The 20422-nt window shown below is 40.5% G+C and overlaps 1 protein-coding gene across 3 annotated transcripts; it reads right to left on the bottom strand.

The window, feature by feature from the left end:
* Nucleotides 1–336: 336 nt before the first annotated feature.
* On the bottom strand, nt 337–17525 carry LOC149275818 (josephin-2-like). Of its 3 annotated transcripts, none has more exons than XM_089504271.1 (5): nt 17507–17525; nt 11569–11753; nt 8813–8938; nt 7439–7633; nt 337–5228 (listed from the first exon to the last, which is right to left on the bottom strand). In XM_089504271.1, exons 2-5 carry the CDS (start codon nt 11718–11720, stop codon nt 5126–5128), a joined length of 576 nt encoding a protein of 191 aa, XP_089360397.1. In that variant the 5' UTR covers nt 11721–11753; nt 17507–17525; the 3' UTR covers nt 337–5125. The 3 variants fall into 3 exon arrangements, with proteins under 3 accessions (XP_089360397.1, XP_089360394.1, XP_089360396.1); XM_089504268.1 differs by lacking the exon at nt 17507–17525 and adding an exon at nt 14915–15011; XM_089504270.1 differs by lacking the exon at nt 17507–17525 and adding an exon at nt 11949–12116.
* Between the last annotated feature and the right edge of the window lie 2897 nt (nt 17526–20422).

Consider the following 20422-nt stretch of genomic DNA (forward strand, 5'->3'; position numbering starts at 1 on the left):
GCTTTTAAAGCACGACTCTGACCATCTGAGACATCTGTTCCAGTAAGTGTTGTCCGTAGGGCAACCTAGCAAGTCAGACTTGAGCTACCAGCTTTCGTATACAAAAGCAGCTTTTCATAATCTTTTTACCCTGGAGGAATCCTTGAAATAATTATCAGGTTTCAGGCAACCCTTGCATAAAAATGATTGTGTCCTCAGCTCAAAAAATCTGTATCTTTTCCCTAGTCAATCATGATCTCTCTCAGAACCCTGGTGATCTTTTGTGGAATGCTAGAGATTCAGGGAACCCTTCACAAAAGTATAGAAGAGAAAGGCTGAACTAGAAATGTTTAGTTCACATGTGGATGGATGGTAACTGCTTTCCATGCCATTATTGATAACTATGTCCACATAAAAAGGAGCAGTAGGAACCTGTTTGAATCCTTCTTATTTATTTAGAAACCATGCAAGTTTCCCTATACTGTGTACAAACATACACCACTTTGTCCCAGATCTGCCAGTGAAATTCCCCCAACTACCAAGTTGGTGGTCCAGTTGAGCATGCTTTTTTTGCTGGTTAGCTGTTGTTGTGTCCACCATCCACCTAAAAGCAAGTACGGTAGGCTGGATTAAATGTTCCTTATTTCATCTCCCAAAATCAGTAAAATGGAATAATTTTTTTTTTATTTCACCTCAATCTAGGAACAACCCCTTTAGCTATGACTTCTATCTTAATTTCCTAACAGGAAAATATTATATATGTGTGCATATGGAGTTTATCACACAGGGAACAATTGGAAGTATAAACGGTGATTAATCCATGATAATCCCACAATTGCTCTATTGGTTTTCACATGGCATCGTGTTCAAAGTAATATTATCCTGTGAAGAGAGTATGCCTTGTGGGTTTACATGTTGAAAAAATCTTAGTGCAGATCCAAGTAATTGCTACAAACAGTTCCTCAAGAGTAGAACAAGTGGATATGAAGCAGACAACAACAGGCAAACCCTTGTAAACCCTGAGGAGCTACGTCATGAGAACTCACTCTTCTTTAAAACAATTTGGAAGAGCCCTTAGAGCACTTTGTACTGTATATCTGACCATAGCTCTGTAGTTCTGTATGTGGCCAGGAGATGGAGAATCTTCTGGTATGATTCTCTACTGCCTTCCAGAGGCCCAAAGAAGATAGGAAAGTTTATTTACTGGGCGAACCAGAGTTCTTTCATCCACTTCTATTACCATCTGAGTGCAGTTGCTTCCCACTCACTCCTTCTCCATTTTCTCATCCTTTCCTCTAAGTCAGGGATGGGAATTGTTCAGCCTGCCAGATGCACTGGACAACAATTCCCAGTATTGCTATTAGCTATGCTGCCTAAGGCTGCTGGGAATTGCAGTCCAGCACCATCTGGAGGGCCGTAGGATTGCCACCCCAGCTTTAGATCAACAGTCTAAAACATGGAAAGGAGGGGCAGGAATGAGAATGAGTGGCAAGAATGGGAGTAGGTCTGGGAGGTTGCTTAATAAATAGTAATAGTTTCCATTAAGTGCTTGCATTCCTAATACATATACACAGACTGTACACACAGAGAGAATGTTGTACAGAAGCACGTCATCTGCTATAAAAGCCAGAATGTAGAAACAGCACTGGAGGAGAAATATTTAAAATATATGATTAAAAACTGCATACACCCCATGCTGGGATGGAATCAAATCAAAAGATCATAAAGCGCCGCTTACCTGTTTTGAGTGCTTTGCTGGAGCTGATCCCATGAGTCATGGTCAGTTCCCCTTTCATGAAAGTTAAAGGTGTTTTTGTTTTGGAAGGGCCAGCTATCGGCTATTTGACCCAGGTAAATCTGGTTGCACTTGTAAGCACTCCCTTTCCCTTGATAACCTAAAGGGCCATATTTGCTAGTGTCGGACCCACTTTCCCTGAGGTATAAAGCAAGAGAAACAGGACTCGTTGTTGCTCTTATGTGCCTTCAAGTCATTTCAGACTTTTGGAGACCCTAAGAAGAACGTATATAGGGCTTTCTTGGCAAGATTTTCCATTGCCTTTTCCTGAGGCAAGAAAACCAAAGAGCATTTGGGACAGGCACTGGGTCCAGTTTTCCTTGCTTGCTTTCTCAGGCTAATATTTTCATTTCTGCCAATGTTTCATTGATGAAAACTGGGAGAAGTTAAGCTAAGCAACATCAGCCTGTGGTCTAGATGGTTAGCTATTAAGGCTACACAAGCTAGGAGAAGCTGCAGGAGTTTACTTTTGCCTGAATCTACTGGGAAGGGCTGCCCCTTCCTTTCCTCACCCCGCTGCTAAGTTAATCAGTGCAAACTACTTCTGCATGTAGAGCTCACTTTGCAGCAATTGAAGTAAGCTGAAGGGAATGTGGGAAGCAGAGAAATTGGGACATTTTAAAAGCAGCTGAAAAAGTGGGACCCAACCACCAACTCCTATTCATCTTGTATCAAATAGCACAGGGGCAGGAGACAAACCCATAGCAGCCGTGGCATACCTTGTACTTTTGACACCTAGTGAGAATCATTTTTAACAACCCCATGATTTTTAATGTTCCTGTACTATTTAATTTTGATGCCATCGCCCTAAAATGGTGTGTGTGTGTGCATGCACACACAGGGCTCTATTTTCAGAACTCTTCCAGTGTCCACTCCCAACCACCTTAATCCAGCCTTGCTGCTATTTTGGGCCCGTCCATTCCAAGTCCAGTTTAAAGATTAAAAAGCCCCTGAAGGGACAAAAGCCAGGGCCTTGAAGGTGCCCATCAATCATTAGTACTCAGACAGTAGACTGAGCAGAGAGACAGGCCATTTGTACTCTATTTCTATTTTAACATTGACATCCAGATGCAATTAAAATAGTGGACCAGGATAGGTCTGACTATGGCTACATGCATCCTATTTCTTAACTAAAGCCAGATGTAAAATAGTGGGATTAAACTGAGGTACTCCAGATGCTCTAAATGCTGGTTCTCATAAGACCCAGCAAACCAATGGTGAGGGATGATAGGACAAAGAGCTCGTACATATCTACAGGCCACGTTCCCCAGCCCTAAACCAATGTATTTTCAAATTTTCATTTACACATATATAACAGATGCTAATTGCCAAGTGCTTTTTATGTGTGTGTGATATGTAAGTTGTCTGAAATGCATCTACTATTCTAGAACACACACCTAAATACATGTGCATATAAACTGCTTCCCTTCCAAATACCTAGATATTGCTGACTGTTTCTGGGAACAAAATGTTATTCTGAATACAAGTGGATTCACTGCAAGATTAAATCTTCCCATGGTGTACTTGGTTTTTGTTGCTTTGAAAAGGAATTGTTCTGGTCAGCTCACTCATCTTCAAGAACCTCCTCCTCCCCACTCCACAATTACATTCCACACTGAAGACTCACAAACTCTAGCACACATTTATTTGTTTTGCATCACTGAGTGTTCCTCTGCAGAGGTTTGCAAAGAACTTCAAGGTTGGCAGGCGCAGTGCAGAGGGTGCTTTCTGTGCCAGAAAAAAGGACCAGAGTAGCTTTTTAAAAAAAGCATTAAGAACTACTAGAGGATAAGGAGGTGGACAATGCAATAGCTTTCTCCCGTGCATTCCCTATGCTAGCTTCTGACCTTTCACGAGAAGCATCAGATACCTTCTACCTGAGGGACAGAGTGTTTTGATTAAAAACAAAACAAAAAAGCAACTGACATTTTCAATCTGAACAAAGGGTCAGTGCCTCACCCCTGCTCTGTAAGGTACTAGTGCTTCACGCAGCTGTATCACAGGCAGAAATGCAACAGGTGAAGACTCCCCCAATTTTTTGCTATAAGCTTCCCCTGCTGAGTTGCTCTCAGCTAGTCAGAATCAGACAACCATCTTGAAGGAGAGATGCTAAGAGACAGCAACAGCAACCCCATGCTGTTTTTCCTGAGCCCTCCGGCTAATTCTCTTTGTTGGAGCACATAGTGTGTCTTATTCCTCTGAACTGACCTGCTGCCTTCAGGTGTGATAGAAGATTTTGTTCAGCTGCCAGCATTCATCGGTCAACCCAGTCACAGCTTCTGGATAGGGAATCATAAAGGAAACACCATCTTATTTCAGGCAGCAGAAAGTCTGGGAGCAGCTTGGATTATTTGCCACCTTGTGGTGTCTCCCACTACTCTCTGAATTTGAACACAGGACACCAGCACAGTGGCTTTTCTTAATTCTACACGCCACTCCACTCTCCTTTTCCCACTTTCAGTTATACCTACTGCAGAAACATTAATCCTATCTAGTCTAAGCATCTCATGTTTTCAAGCTAGCCTCAAGGGAGCAAAAAGAAGCTTGCTTTCTCACCACACGCTCCACTTGACTAGTGTCCCTGCCACTCTTAGTAAAACAGCTCTCAGCTGCCAGAAAAGGTCCTTCTGAGTAAAGCCAGAGCTGAAACATCACCCTTGGCTTCTCAGCACCTACATCCTACTCCTACCACTGCCTCCCTAATATCCTTTGGAACAGCCACCTCAAAACCTTGAGTGACAGGTTTAAGTCAAAGACTCTCTCTCGGTGCGCACTCGTGTGTGCTGGGGGGGGGGTCTGTCTTGTTCTATTCAAGTAACTCACTGCAATGCATCAGCAGAAAGAGCTTTTACAGAAGAATCCCAAAAATACAAAGAAAGAAGTCTCTTAGCCCAAATAGTGAGCCATACAGCTTCTCAGATAAAATACACTAAACTAGATAGCAAATGAGGATCAGGGCATGTAACACCATCAAGTCCTGCTTGTAAACAATTATCTCCATCAGTCCAGAAAGAATTGATTGGCTCCTGTCAGAACACTCCAATGGCTATTCCTATGCTCCAACTGGTCATGCCAGGGGAAAGTCCTCTACCATTTGGTATTGCAGCCTTTATTCCGTACTGCCCCGACACAGTGCAAGTCTTTCAAAAGCAAGGGAGAAGCTGGGAACTTTTCTTTCGTGGAAGAGAGGGAAGGATGGGTTTCATGGTCAGCTCCCAGAATGGCAGTGTAAATAAGAGTGTGCCACTTCCTTTCCCTCCCCATCCCAAAACGACATGCAGCAGCCAGTACAGGAGGGGATTGAAGAGGAATGTTTCAGGTCATCTCGGATGGATTCTTGCATGCTGGCGATCACCTGACAGTGCTTAGCCAGTCTCTGGCTTCACCGGTCTCATGGGGCACAACTAGCAGCAACTCACAGGGTCCCTCTGATAGAACTTCCTGAAGAAATACCCTGTACGAAAGACATTAGGGAAGGGGAAGGGGAAAAGGGGGTAGATTAGAGGTCTAACAAGGCCTCCTCAATGTAGCAGAGCGAGTTCCAGATAACCATTCTTGGAATTCCAGGATGTTGCCCAAAAGGAGAAAGACCATTCTCAAAATTGCAAACTTGCCCCACTGCCAGCTCCCACCCAAAAGGTGGGAGTCCAGTCCATTCAACCCAAGAAAGGTCTCACCTGGGATGCAGTATATCAGGTGGAGGAATAAAATTCCTGGGGTATTATTGGACTGGTCTTTAGAAGAGAAGAAACAAATCACCACTGTGCCTTTGAAGACAAGCTGGCTTACTGTGGCTTTTGAGGGCAAGAGGTTATGTTGCGCTTTTATGCTTTGATGCTCCAGCAACTGTTTTGATTATGGATGGCATTCATGCCTCACACTCCCAGATGACCAGATTGTGTTCTCTGCATTCCCAATGTCTGGACTCTCCTCACCTTGTTAGCTTGGTTGGTCCCACACTGACCTTCTTGGCTGCGTGTGCATATGTATATATCAACCACCTTGCCATTCCCTTTCAACTATCAGATTTTCAAAGCAGCCAGCAAACCAAAACAAGTCATCAAGTACATTCAATATAATTTTGTTTTTTTAAAAAAGAAACAACATTATACCAGAGCAGCAACAAATGTCAACAATCATGGTGAAACTTTCAAACGCTCAACAGGATAAAATGGGTCCAAATTATTGATGCAATAACTGAACCTATTTTCTAAAAATAACTGAGTATTCTTCCCAACAAAAAGTGTTGACCACCGATTTTACTTATCTAGTTTAAAATGATTTTGTATATTCTTTGTTGCCTCTTTTATATTTTTATGTACACGTTTTTAAACTGGATATTCACATTGATGGTCAACGAATAAGCCTAGGTTTGCCTCCAAAACAACTAAAGATCTTGGACCTTGCTGACTGTCTGTCACTTGTATGGAAGCCCAGGGAGAATTTTTCAGTCCTATATTCTCCTGTTACCCAACCAAAATTCTACAGCAATGGTTCCCAACCTTTGGTCCTCCAGATGATTTGAACTTCAGCTCACATAATTCTTGTTTATCAAGCTGGCTGGAGCTTCTGGGATCTGAAGTCTAAAACAAATGGAGGACCAAAGATTGGGAACCACTGTTTTACAGGATGTACTGGTACAATTATTGGAAGAGTCAATCTTTTACTGCTTATAATAGTGATGGGGAGCATTTCGCATGCTTTGGTGTACATTTTCCAACAATCCTACTTATTATAAGGAGTAGGAGAAATATAGTTCAGAATATTTGTACTGCCTCAACATTGTACACTTATTAATGAATTTTAGAATTGTTAACGTCAAATATATCTGTAATTTTTCTATATCTAAAGGATTTGATTTGCAGTGCTAGAAAACCAGGATTCCAAACTATGTGGAGCACCTCCACAGTCACTCTCCAAGTGAAAAGCATGGCAGAAATTGTGACACTGGAGGACAGGGACAGTGTATTACCCTCTTCCTGTCTCTTAGTTACTCATTTCTGTTAATACGTAAGGTGATCTTAAAACGGCTTCAGATGTCACCTTATTCCTTGTGATGGTCTGTAACATCAGTGGTTGCAGATACAAAACAAGTTGAGGATCACGTCTCTGGATTATCAATTTACTGGTTTATCCCACTTTGTATTGTTCTATCTTAAACTTCTTACAAAGGGTATGAACTTGGATATCTATTAGGACAGAAGCAAACTTGATCATTTCCTGGAGCAGACTTCACCTTCTAGGTCACAGTTAATTTTAAGGAGCACCTTCTTTCATATGTTCCTCAGAACATACTCCGCTGAAGATCTGAAGCCTTGCTGTGGCTACACACTGCTGAATGAAATACAACTGGCAACCAGTAGGAACAGGGCATTTTTGGAAGTGGCACCTACTCTATGACTGTAACACTTTTATTATTCTAGGATGCAATCCTATTCATACCTACCTGGGGAAAAGCTGCATGGAAAACAGTGAGACTAGTTTGTGAACAAACATGCATGGACATACACAGACACCTGGCAGAAACCTGCCTGTTCCAAAAGGCTTTTAATTGTCCTTATTATTTCCATGATGTTTACCTCCATGACTAACATTTTACTTAAGGTTATGTGATTTGCTTGCAGTTCTATTCTGCATTGCTTATTCGCAAGATTCCATGAGTACCTGAGGTCAGCTTCGCTGCCAATTGGAACTGGTGCCTTCAACTTGGAGTCTAGGTTGTAATAGACGCCATCAAGCTGGCGCACAGCAATCCAATGGCGGCGCCTCACTGGAAGAGACAGGAAGCCGAGGCACACGTTGGAGGGGACATTGATGATGAATCCTAGAACCCCTTCTAGGGATAGCTGCTCTAGAGGCCTATGAAGCAAAGAAAAATATGAGGGCATGGCAAGAAATGTGTAATATTCTGAGGAGAAACTCCTCCAGCATCCTGAAGAACAATCTACAGGAGCATACTTGTAGAGCACATGCTTAGCATATACTGCTGAAAGTCCCAAGCTGAGTCCCTGGCATCTCCACACATCAATGTAGGAAAGAACCTTGCTACAAGCTTGGAAAGCTGCTGCCAATCGGTGCCAATGATACTAGGCTATGTGGACCATTGCTCAGTAAAAGTTAAATTCCGGACATGATGGTGTTGCTAAGCTCAGCCTAGTCAATCTCTCCCCAACCTGTCTAAAATGATCTGGAAGGACAGAAGGTGCCTATCCCTGCAATACACAAATGTAACAAATGGGTGAAAGTCTGTGTGGTGTAATGTGCCAGGACATGCTAGAATCTGGTCCTCAACTGTACCATGAAACTCACTGGGTGACCATGTGCTAGTTAGTATTTCTCTCTCAGCCTAACCTATCATATGAGGTTGCTGTGAGAATCAAACTGGAACGAAGAGAATCATGTACACTGACTGCCTTGAGCTCACTGGAAGAAAGACAGGATATAAATGCAACTGACTAGCAAAAGAGCAAGAAGTAGAGCAGAGGTGAGCAACTGTGTGATAGTCAGTGACCAATTCCACACACACACACACACCATGGACCACCCGCCACACACATAATAAGCCCAAATGACTCTCTTTACCTCTGCAGTTCCTCTCAAAATGGCAATTGAAGTGACATCACATTACTTCTTGTCACCATTTTGAAAGAGATTACAGAGGTATTTGGGTATAGTATGGATTACAGGGCTGTTTGTGGTTATAGGCTGGGTATATATTTGCATATTTCCTTGAGTTTGGGGGGGCATTCTGCATAGTCTGTAGTCAAAGCTGTCCAAAAATCGCACCATGTTTTTTTAACTGGGGAGGTTTGGGAGACTGGTGCACAGCTTCAGGGGTCACAAAAGTAGGTTCCAAGGGTCACATGCATTGGCTGCACTATACACACCCCTGAGTAGAGGAAGAGGTCACTAGAAAAGAAAACAGTTAAAGCTGGGCAAGTCACATTTTTTCAAGAAGCAGTCAATTAGCTGGAGTTTGCAGGGCACTCTGGACTGGAAGTAAACAGAACAATTTATGGCAGAGATTTTGCCACTCACCTGCGCTTGTCCCACCAGACAGCTTCTAGACCAACACTCTGGAGAGCTGCCATGATGACATTGACATCGTAGTTCCCTGTCCCCAAGAAGCTACGATGTGGATTCCATCTGGCATCTGGGGCCAGCCTGTTGGAAAACAAAAAAGAGTCTTCATCCGCTGCCTCCCTTATGTCACATATCAGTGCAGTGAGACAGTTGGGCTCAATGCAGATCTTGTGTTCCCTCAAAATGATCTATTTATAAAAGAAAAGAAAAAAAACAAGACAACTCCCCCCCCCCCTAAGAAAAAATCTGCCCTCAGGGATACAATCTAAAAAGAGAGGGGGGGGGCACAAAAGGAAAAAATGTGAAAGGAAATAAGGAAATTCAGACAAAAGTTTTCGATGTTATGAAGTTCTTGTCAACACCCTGGTGAAATGTCTGCTGGATGACCATTGGGAAGAGACCCCAGAGGAGCTAGCTTCTTGGGAATACTGCTAGTGGTCCTCTTTCCACCACCAAATGATCTTGCCACTTCTTTCTTCACCTGCATAACGCTACCACATTTACTTCCTTCACATTCCAACTTTTATGCAAACTTTGGTATATGTCCTCAATCCAGGGCTGTGGTCTCTGAAGCCATTCACATGCTGTTAAATTCCAGATCCCATCCATCCCATGCCTACAATGAGGCATGATGGGAATAGCAGTTCATCTGCATCTCAAGGGCTAGATGATTCTCACCTCATACTATAACTAAACCCAAGTACCTATGCTAGAACTGACTGGGCAATCTTCCATCACTATTATAATTTCTGTCTTCATCTGCTGCCTCCCTTAGGTTACATATCAATGTGGAACACTTGACTCTCCAATTCTCATGAGCCCCAGCCAATGGTCAGGGATTATGAGCATTGCTATCCAATATATGAGGGTGCGCTCTTTAAGAGATGTCAAGACAAAGATCTGTCTTCAATGCAACATGTTGATGGACATTAATACATTGCTATTGTTCTTCTCCTCTTGTTGGTTTAAGTTATCTCAAGCCTATCCAGAATAAAGTTATGTGCATTTTAAATATGAATTTGACATCGTTTATTTTATTTTATTTTTTTGTTTATTTGAGCTGGTAAAAACTTACCCCTAGAGAGTTAGCCTGGAAAACACATTGAGAATAAAGGATGTCTGCTGCTTCTTTTTATGCAACTGTCATTTTGGCTTTTCCAGAGAAATACTGTACCCCAGGGAAGCTTACAGGCTCCTACTTGCCCCAGAACAACACTGAATAAATGAACAATAAATCAGCAGAGCCATACTGCCAAAGCAGCACTATTTCAGAGGCTTACCTGAGTAGCTTCGACCTATTCCACTGAAGTGTTATAGAGTGCACAATATTATCTGGATTGTGCTAATTAAAGTGTCGTGATGACCAATGGTTGTAAATGAAATTACGTTCTAGTGTCTCATGCAAAACACCCTCGGAGTAGCTAGGCCCAACTCATTAAAAGCGTAGGTAGTCTCACCCATCAGAACAAGGTATGCAAAACCAATTCCATGCCCTTGGCAAAATCCCATCAGCTTCACACTACATAAGACAAAGATGCCTCTTTCAGAGAAAGTGGCAAATACAGGCCAAGTAAGTGTAACATTACTTTGCTCAAAAGCTTTGAAAGAAAATCAATTTAAAAGGACGGGGGAGGGAGGGGGGTTCCAAGAAACCCTGATAGCACTATAGGGACTTTTCAGTTTGCATTTGACACCTTGGGAGGGGACAGAAGTGATGTCAACATTTGATTCCAGCAGTGGGACTTTCCCATAGAGTTCTAAAAGAAGAACTGCTCATCTCCTGCAAATCATCATGTGCACATTTCCACCCAGAACCAGTTTTCTAGTCCTTGTGACTGTCAGTTTTTTTGGGAAAATCCCTCTTATACGTACAGTGAACTTCATGGAAACCCAGGCACATCTCAACAACTTTCCTCCTTCCTTACTCTGATATGGGCCAACCAGTTAAGAAAAATAGGTGATTAAGCGTTTTCCTGACATTTCTAAGCACAGAGTTTTACAGATGAAAATGTGTCATACTCCATCTTTCTTTGGCCTTTCACATCTGATATTTATATACACACACGCCTCAGAGAAGCTGGAGCTTCCTCTAGGTTTGGGCACCAACTCATCTTAATAGGTCCATCCAATGCCTTTGCCACTACCCACACCCAAATTCTCAAACTCTAGGTTCAAATTATGGTCATGTTAGTAAGTAGGTGTGTGTAAAAGGAACAACCCAGTGCTATGAAGCATTACCACATAATTATAATTGAAGTTCAGTGTTTGTTTCCTTAGTAGAGCAAGGATGAGGAATCACTGACTCTCCAAATGTTTTGGATTACAACTCTCAAAATCCTTGACCACTTGTTATGCCGGTTTTGGCTCCTGTGAGTTAAACTCCAAAACTACTGGGAGACCAATGATTTTTCACTCCTGCCACAGGGCATGGTTTAAATTAAATTAGATTCAAGATTTAGATTCAATAAGATTTTTGACATTAGTTTTTCTTTAGAACCAAAGTAAATGTTGGTCAGGGAATATTTTTTAAAGGAAAGGGGATAATCTGTAAATAGGGTGCCAATTCGAAGGCTGGAATGATTGAGGGTGTTTGTAAAAAGGTCTTCTATGGAAAGAATGTCGCCTTTTAGGTTCTTGCAGGATATTGGTGTTGTATTTATTTCTATCCTGCCTTTCTCGCAGATTGTGACTCAGAGATACAAACCATTTACCTCTTACAGATCTCATCAGCTGCCTCTTGGGTGAAAATCCGCTCCTGCAAGACATTGTTCAGGGCATGGACAGCACACAGCTCAAGGCGTTGCCGCTCATGATAAATCCCGGATGCCTCATTAGGTCCCAAGTTCCCGGACATCACATCCATGCGAGCCTGAAAGGCCCCACCTTGAGATCAGCCCTGGAGAGAAAAGCCAGTAAAACACACAGATTTAAAAAGGCAGATAAATCAATACAACTCAATTAGCGCTGGAGAGCACAGAGCTTGGGAACATTACTGTTTTGGACTACAATGGCTGAGGAAGTGTGGGTGTTTTAATCTAAAAGGGTAATGTTCCCAAACTCTGTTTACTGTTTGAGCTCCTTCACCGCTTACCATCCTAACCATTTGTAGACCTGCTCTTTGCCAAATGGGTTTCAGGCTTCTCTAATCTCTTCCTTTAGCTTTCTCTGCCCTTCATTCCCAAAAGGTTATTATCAACACTCCTTTCCTACAGTTCCCTTGTTCTAGTGCCCTCTTAAATTTCCTACCTTCACTTTTACTCCTCCTTTCCCAGGCCTAGATACCTGCAACATCCTCTGGGCAGTTAGCCAAGGACTGTTCAACCTACCCTGCCCTACTTCATTAACCCTATTTCATTAAATAGGGTTATCAGCCTCAAAACTGGAGTAGGCTCCTATACTTTCAAAGGTTGCATAGAAGAACGAATTTCATCAGATGTTGCTTGTCACACAACCAGGTAACAAGCACTTCCTTTCTGTGGCCTGTTACAGACAGCCAAAATAAAGCTGCTTTGAGTCACAGTGGAGGTATGGTGTTTCAATGATGCATGCGTCCTAAGAGTCCAGAAGTCACACCAAAGCCACGCTCCAGTCTGGAGCGTGGCTTTAGTGTGACTTCTGGACTCTTAGGACATATGCATCATTGAAACACCATACCTCCACTGTGACTCGAAGCAGCTTTATTTTGGCTGTCTGTAACAGGCCTGTGCAAACATGAAAGATTCAGAAGCCTTCTCCAGTTTTCAATCTGGCAGCCCTATTTCAGGGAAGGATGCCCAATCACCTGAGAGGCTTCCACTGAATATACATCCCTATCAACATAAGTAGATCAAGACATGAATTCCTTGCATGAATCCCTGCAACTTCACACACGATTATGGGATGGCTAAGTATTATTTTAGTAAGAGACTTCCAAAAGAAGAGAAAACCAGCACTCATTATTAGAGCACAGGGAAATGCAATACAGTGGGCCCTCAGTATCCACTGGGGTTTTGTTCCAGGACACACAAACACACACACACACACACACACACACCTGCTGTGGATACCGAACTTTGTGGATGCTCAAGTCCTATTAAATACTAAACCACTTTGAGAGCATTTCTGAAGAGAAGAGTATAAATACAATAAATAAATAAGTTATCCCTTCTATAAAATGGCAAAATCAAGGCTTGCTTTTTAGAATATATATATATATATATATATATATATATATATATATATATTCATGCCATGGATAGCCAAATCTATGGATAAAGAATCTGTGGATAAGGAGGGCCAACTGTATATCCTAAAATTATTGCCATGAGGTTAGTAAGAAAGTGAGTAGGAAAATAAATAAAGACTATCCCATACATTTGTGACTGAAATGAATATTCATGCCTATGTAAAACCAACAAGAAGGCATGTGGCACCTTAAAAGATGAAGAAATCTTATTTGGTGTAAGCTTTCATGAACTTCAGTGCCAAGGTGGCAGTTGTCACAAAATAATACATTACTGAAGGGTAAGAATCCAAGCTGGCAGTGGGGAAGCCACAGCCTCCCAAATATTTTGTGTAGAGCCACTATCCATGACCACTGGCCATATTGGCTAAGGGTGCATCTTTGTTGTTGTTGTGTGCCTTCAAGTTGTTTCCAACTTAAGATGACCCTAAGGCAAACCTATCATGGGGTTTTCTTGGCCAGGTTTGTTCAGAGGAGGTTTGCCATTGCCTTCCCCTGAGGCTGAGAGCATGTGACTTGGCCAAGGCACCCAGTAGGTTTCATGGCCAAGCCGGGACTCAAACCCTGATCTCCAGTCATGGTCCAACACTCAAACCGCTAGGCCACACTGGCTCTCACAGGGGTGCAACTACACTGCAGCAATAATGCAGTTTGGCTCCACTTTAATGGCCATGGTTCCATCCTACAGAATCCTGGGATTTGTAGCTTTGTGGGGCACCAGCACTCTTTGACTGAGAAGGCTAGAGACCTTGCAAAACTAGAAATCCCAGGATTCCAGAGGATGGAGCGACAGCACTTAAAAGTGGTGTCAAATTGCATTATTTCTAGATCGTCCAACAAGATCTGGGCTATTATAGTTTCTCCATCGCTTAGTGTGACTCACATCCTTTAAAAGCAATGTATTATCCTGTGATGACTACCACAGTGCTCACCATTACCTTTCTCCTAAGAACACACACACACACACACAAACACACAACATAATGTAAAATATATATAACTTATTTATGTATTTTATATTATACTATATACATGTGTTTGTGTGTGTATAAAACTTATTTTATAAGTTTATACACAAACACATACATAATATAATATAAAACATAATAATAATAAATACAAATAAAACTTTTATTTACAGTATATCCTGCCTTTCTGTCCATGACAATCGAGGCGGCTTGCAGATTAAAAGTACGTGCAAACATATAAAAGTACATATAAAACATATACACACACAGTGGTTTAGGTTATTTTTTTAACCTTTGTATGTTTTAAATTTTGGTTTTATGGGGGGGGGGTGGTGGTTTAGATTACTTTTAAACCTTTCTATGTTTTAAATTTTGTATGTTTAATTTTTTAAAAACACTTTTTATTATTTTAATTAGGCTATTTTAAGTGTGTATTTTTTAAACGTTGTTTTAATGTGTTTTTATATTGTGAGCTAGCTGCCTTGGGTCCATTTTTTGGGAGAAGGGTGGGATAAAAATGAAATAAGTATATAAATAAATAAATAATAACAATAATAACAACAATAATAATAACGATAAGTCAAGAGATGCCAAAGCCAAAAATTTAAATTTAAATGTCTAAAAAGCAAACCGGGGAGTTCAGGAAACCTCTTTCCCATGTCCCTATAGGGTTGGGGTGAGCTAAGAGAGGGAATGCACTCTGCACATGCTCTGCAGCACCACTTTTGGTTAAGATGTTGCCCTAAACCCCCCTTCCTACCTCCTCCTGATTTCCTCTCCTTTCCTTCAACCAGCCCAAACCCCATTTTGTCCTTTTCTGCCCTGGAAAGAGGGAAGAAAGCAACCCACAGAGGGAGGGCATCTTACCCTGCAAACGCTGGAGCTGCCACAACCACCACTGGACACCATGCCTGGCCCAGAAACGTTCTGCTCTGAGTCCAGACTGACTCTGCACAGCTGGGGAACTACTCTTCCCAGCAAGCACTGCGCGGGAGGCTGGGACTACGACTCCCAGCATGCTCCAGGGGCCAACCGGAAGTTGGCTTTATTTTAATATATATTTTTTAAATATATTGTTTCAATGTATTTTTTTTCAATGTATTTAAAGTCAGGGTGACATTGTCCCTCCCTTTCAAACCCTTCTCTGTCCATAATGTCCTCCATTTTGTATATGGCTAAGAAGCACTAAACTCTGGGCCTCAGGTGGTCTTTTTTGGACTTCAACTCCCAGAGGCATCATCATCATTATTATTATTATTATTATGCACATATCTAAGAAGCACATTGAGTAGAACCAAACTCTGGTCTTTAGGTGGTTTTTTATACTTCAACTCCCAGTGGCCTTATTATTATTATTATTATTTTATTGTTATTGTTGTTATTATTTTGCACATAACTTAGAAGCACATTGAGTAGAACCAAACTCTGGTCCTTAGGTGGTTTTTTATACTTCAACTCCCAGAGGCCTTATTATTATTATTATTTTATTGTTATTGTTGTTATTATTTTGCACATAACTTAGAAGCACATTGAGTAGAACCAAACTCTGGCCTCAGCTGGGTTTTTTTTTTTTTGGACTTCAACCCCTAGAGGCCATCTTATTATTATTATTATTATTATTATCATTATCATTATCATTATCATTATATTTATTTATATTCCACCCTTCTCCCAAGACTGGGACTCTCAAGGCAGCTTACAACATTAAAAGAACAACAACACAATTAAAAAAAACATACAAAAATGGTACATTAAAATAGAAATAAATTACTACAATATTTAAAAATATGTAATTAAAATATGTAGTTAAAATCTGTATTTAAAATGTGTAGTTAAAATTGCATATTAAAATATGTAGTTAGAATATGCAATTAAAAATTACATATTAAAACATGTCCTCCTTTGAGGTTATGACTTCTAGTCACCCTCTGTGGACTACAGCTCCCAGAATGCACTAGCAACAGGAGGAAACACTCCTCCCCTCTCCAATACACACTGAGTGTTTTTTCAATTAGGTATTAAAATATCAAATACTTTAAAGAGACAAAAATGTTTATGCTACGCTAAAACGATACATTAAAATACTTTGAAATACATTAAAACAATACATTAAAATACGTTAAAAAATACATTCAAACCACAGCTCTGGAATTCTGGGATCTGAGCTCTAAAAAAAGCCTAAGGAGTTTATCAGACAAGGGAAATTGGAAGTATAATCCAATGGCAATCTGAATGCAATCATGGGGTTTAACGTTATTGCGTGATAGACTACTACACGCGATTTCAGGCAATGGGAAGTCAGTCCGAACGCAATCATGGGGTTTCATGTTATTGCGTGAGATGTAATCACACGCAATTTCAGGCAATGGCAAGCTATTTTTCGCAATGGGAAGTCAGTTCGAACGCAATTTGAATTCATGTAAATTCGCTGAACTAGCGAATTCACGTGAATGCGTTCTGGCCCCACTTTCTTTTCATTTCAAATTAAGAGAAATTCCTCCCGTGTGATAAACTCCTAAGTCTATTGCAAACCAAGGCATTTCAACTAATTTTGAGAGGTTTGAAGTTTATAAATATAAAATGGCTACGCTCATGTTAAGAAATAGGAACAAAGGCTAGAAATGCCACGTAGACAAGCTCTGCTTAAACAGCAATGTTTCACTTGAACAGCAAGACTATTGGCAATTCTACTCTTTGCTTTCCCCCTCCCCTATCGGTTTCATGTAGCTTAACCACAAAGCTATTTTTGACAGTTAGCAGTTTCTGCAGAGACACCTGGTTATCTCGCTAGCAAATTTTGAAACCTGCTCATGAACTTTTGAATCTTTTTTTAACAATTCTTGATCACCGCATGACTAGGTAGGAAGTATAACCCAAATTAGGAATTGGCTATTCTGCTTCTGTAATTGGCTTATGCTAAGGCACAGATAGACAGAGAAAATGTATAAGTATGTAACTCAAACAAGGGGGGTTGCGGCAGTCTTGGTATCGCCATTCAGGCGTGCTGTCGCCCTGCGCAGTAATAAAGCGTTTTTAACCTGGACCATCTCGGACTCCTGACTTCTTCTTTGTGCCGGATAGCTCAAGGACCCCTCATGGTCTGGTGGGGTTAGAGTCCCCGCTACAATTTCATCAGGAAAATACATGTAATATAGCTGGAAATAAGCCATAGGAAATTAATTTATATTTACATGAGTGTCTTTAACTTTTGTTTGGTAATGTCCAACATTTTTCCCCTTAAAAGTCCTACATTTTGTGGTGCCATGTCCTCCTTTGAGGTTATGACCTTGTGTGGACCACAGGTCCCAGAATGCACCAGTGACAGTTTATGAGGGAGAACCACGCTCCTTTCCAATATGGAGTGAGGGAATTGTTGTTGTTGTTGTGTACCTTCAAGTTGTTTCCTAGTTATAGGGTCCAAAACTGCATCCACACTGCAGAAATAATCAACAACTTTACCTGCCATGGCTCAATGCTATGGAATTCTGGGAACTGTGAGACATTTAGCCTTCTTTGTCAGGGAGCTCTGGTGTAGTAAAATGCATGCAAATATGCAAACCTGGCAAGTATGGTTCCCTGAATGGGTTACATTGATGGTTTCTGGTATTCCTGGGGTCTAATCTGTATATAAAAGAGATGGGAAAATGGATGGCATATGGAACAAAGAAATATATGAAGATGAACCCCAAATTCTAAAAAAGTGAGGGAGAAGCCACAATAAGAGAAATAGAGGGGAAAGAATCACCAGGAACAGATGGTATTCCAATTTAAATTAGTTGATATTACAGTGGATCCTTGTTATACACTGGGGTTTGGTTCCAAGATCCCTCATGTATAACAAAATCCGTGTATGCTCAAGTCCCATTAAATATAATGACATAGCAAAATGGTGTCCCATATAAAAAAAGGAAAATCAAGGTTTGATATTTGAAATTTATACTTTTTTGGAACATTTTCAAACCGTGTATGCTTGAATCCGTGTATTAAAAATCCGTGTATAAGAAGGGCCGACTGTAATTTGTTTTAAAAACCAAATACTGAAGGTGATTATTCCTAGACTTTGCTTAGTATGCATGGCCAAGTTTTCAATTTTTAAATTTTACGGTCTTCCAGATATGGTTCCAACAGACAGAAAAAGAGACATACTTTGTAGAGATAAGGATGAGCTAGGATTCCCCCAAACCTGCTCTTGACTTATACATGAGGTCGACTTATAGGCTGGAGGAGGCAGATCAGATTCTTTCTGTCGTTTCTTTGTTTTTTGTGCATTTCCGAAATTGACAACATGTCTTGTCCGTTCCTTAATTGCTGGAGGATATTATTTTTTCAGTGCTATGGGCACGTATTGCCAAGAGTGGCACTTGGAAGTGTCATTCTCCATCCTTGTAAGACACCCACGAATTCTAAAGAAGACTCTCTTGAGATGTCTGTCTAATAAACTCAATGGCACTTGCTCCAAAATAAGAATTCACAGAATTGCAGCCTTCAGGTTATTTGTGCAGAAAGATATTAGAAACTAAAAGGCCAGAGACTCAAAATTCTGGAAGATGGGAAGGAAATACTATAATCAAAAAAGGTGGACAAAAATGTAAGGTTGACATTTGGGTCAAACTGGCACATCTGCACTTCTAACACTTTAGATGAGACAAATTACAAGAATCTCCTTTGTCTGTATTCCCCAGAGGTAGTGCCATCATCACTTAAGGTTTTAGTAAATCCTGTGTCCTGAGGTACAGAGATGGGGAAGGATTAACATAGTAAGATAATTGTTTATGATAAACTTAACTGAAGACTTGAGCAGATTACCTGAAAATACTGACAATTTCCAGTTGTTTTATGGTTGGACCTGCATATTCACAGGTTTTGCTGTGCCTCCATTTAGATCTTTCTTGAAGCATACTGTATTTTTCAGTCTGTCTGTCCCTTCTGTCCCACCTTGCATTGATCACAGGTCACATCAAGGATCATGCAACATTTCAGAAATCGATTTTTACCAATTTCCACACTTTAAACACATAATAATAATAATAATAATAATAATAATAATATAATTATATTATAAACACTTTATTATTATTCAGGAGTCACAGTAACTGTCCTTTAAACATTACTTTAGCAATAAACACTAGTTAAGTATTAGGATCATTTTGTTTTAGTGCTAACTTTCCTCTTTCCCTTGCTTTCCATATATACTGACTATACCAACTATAAATCAACCTCAAGTCGAGAGCAGGTTTGGGGAACAAAATTATAGATTTTGATATGTCCCTTGGATAAATCCGGTGTGAAATTTAGGGGTGCGTAATGAAGGATGTAAAGGACAAAGCAAAGGAAATCAATGCCAACGAACGTAGAAATTTCCAGCAGGCATAACTATTTGTGCTCATATTAAAGGCTGGATGGATAAGAGAGTAGAAGGGGGTCAGTGCTTCTAGGGCAGATTAAACTCTTGCCTTTCACCGTGTGTGTGTGTGTGGGGTGGTGGTGGTGGTTAAGTACAGTATTTACACTGACTTGTAGCTAAGTTGATTCAGGTTTTTTTGGTTCAGTTTTTAAACCTAAATTTATAGATTTATACATGAGTATATACTGTAATCTGTATTGAATCTGTGTCCCGGAAACAGTAGATATATTTACTTGGTTGCTGCCATCTTTACTAGTTCCAAGATAGTAAGATTACACTGATCGTTTTCATTTTGGAATGTGCTGGATTAAAAATAAGACCACCTTGGGAGAGGGAATAAATTTTTTTGTGTGGTACCACTGGAAACAAAACCAAGCAAAGTGACATCTGCATATCAGAATGACATCTGGACATCAGAAATAATATTGGTTGGCACATGAACAAAACTTGATTTTTCCAGATATTCTTTACCCATCTGGAGGCAACCTAGATATTCATGCTCCAACCTGGAACTAAGGGAAATAAAAATCCCTATAGCCGTTTGCATTCATTGAAACGTATGAAACAGTAATACTTAGACATAGGAACATACAATCGTCCCTTCATATCCACAGATTCTTCATCCATGGATTTAAATATCCATGGCTAGAAAATATTTTTAAAAAGATATACAGTCGGCCCTTCTTATACACGGATTTTTTATACACGGATTTAAGCATACACGGTTTGAAAATGTTCCAAAAAAGTATAAATTTACCTTGATGTTCCATTTTTTATTAGGGACACCATTTTGCTATGTCATTATACTTAATGGGACTTGAGCATACACGGATTTTGTTATACACGGGGGATCTTGGAACCAAACCCCAGCGTATAACAAGGATCCACTGTACATTCCAGAAAGCAAACCTTGGTTTTGCTCTTTTATATAAAGGGCAACATAACACTAAGGAATGGTATATAATGAGACT

This window comes from Sceloporus occidentalis, unplaced genomic scaffold, assembly GCF_023333645.1.
Source record: "Sceloporus occidentalis isolate IW3139 unplaced genomic scaffold, rSceOcc1.0.p SCAF_265, whole genome shotgun sequence".
In the NCBI taxonomy this organism is placed as follows: Eukaryota; Metazoa; Chordata; class Lepidosauria; order Squamata; family Phrynosomatidae; genus Sceloporus; species Sceloporus occidentalis.

Bases quoted from the DNA above. Each gene is read 5' to 3' on its own strand.
- LOC149275818 (XM_089504271.1), bottom strand. From the start codon at position 11,720: ATGGATGTGATGTCCGGGAACTTGGGACCTAATGAGGCATCCGGGATT. The intron at 7,634-8,812 runs GTGAGTGGCAAA...TTTGCTTCATAG, and splicing joins GTCTGGTGGGACAAGCGCAG to GCCTCTAGAGCAGCTATCCC. The intron at 5,229-7,438 runs GTACTCATGGAA...TCTTTCGTACAG, and splicing joins GGCAGCGAAGCTGACCTCAG to GGTATTTCTTCAGGAAGTTC.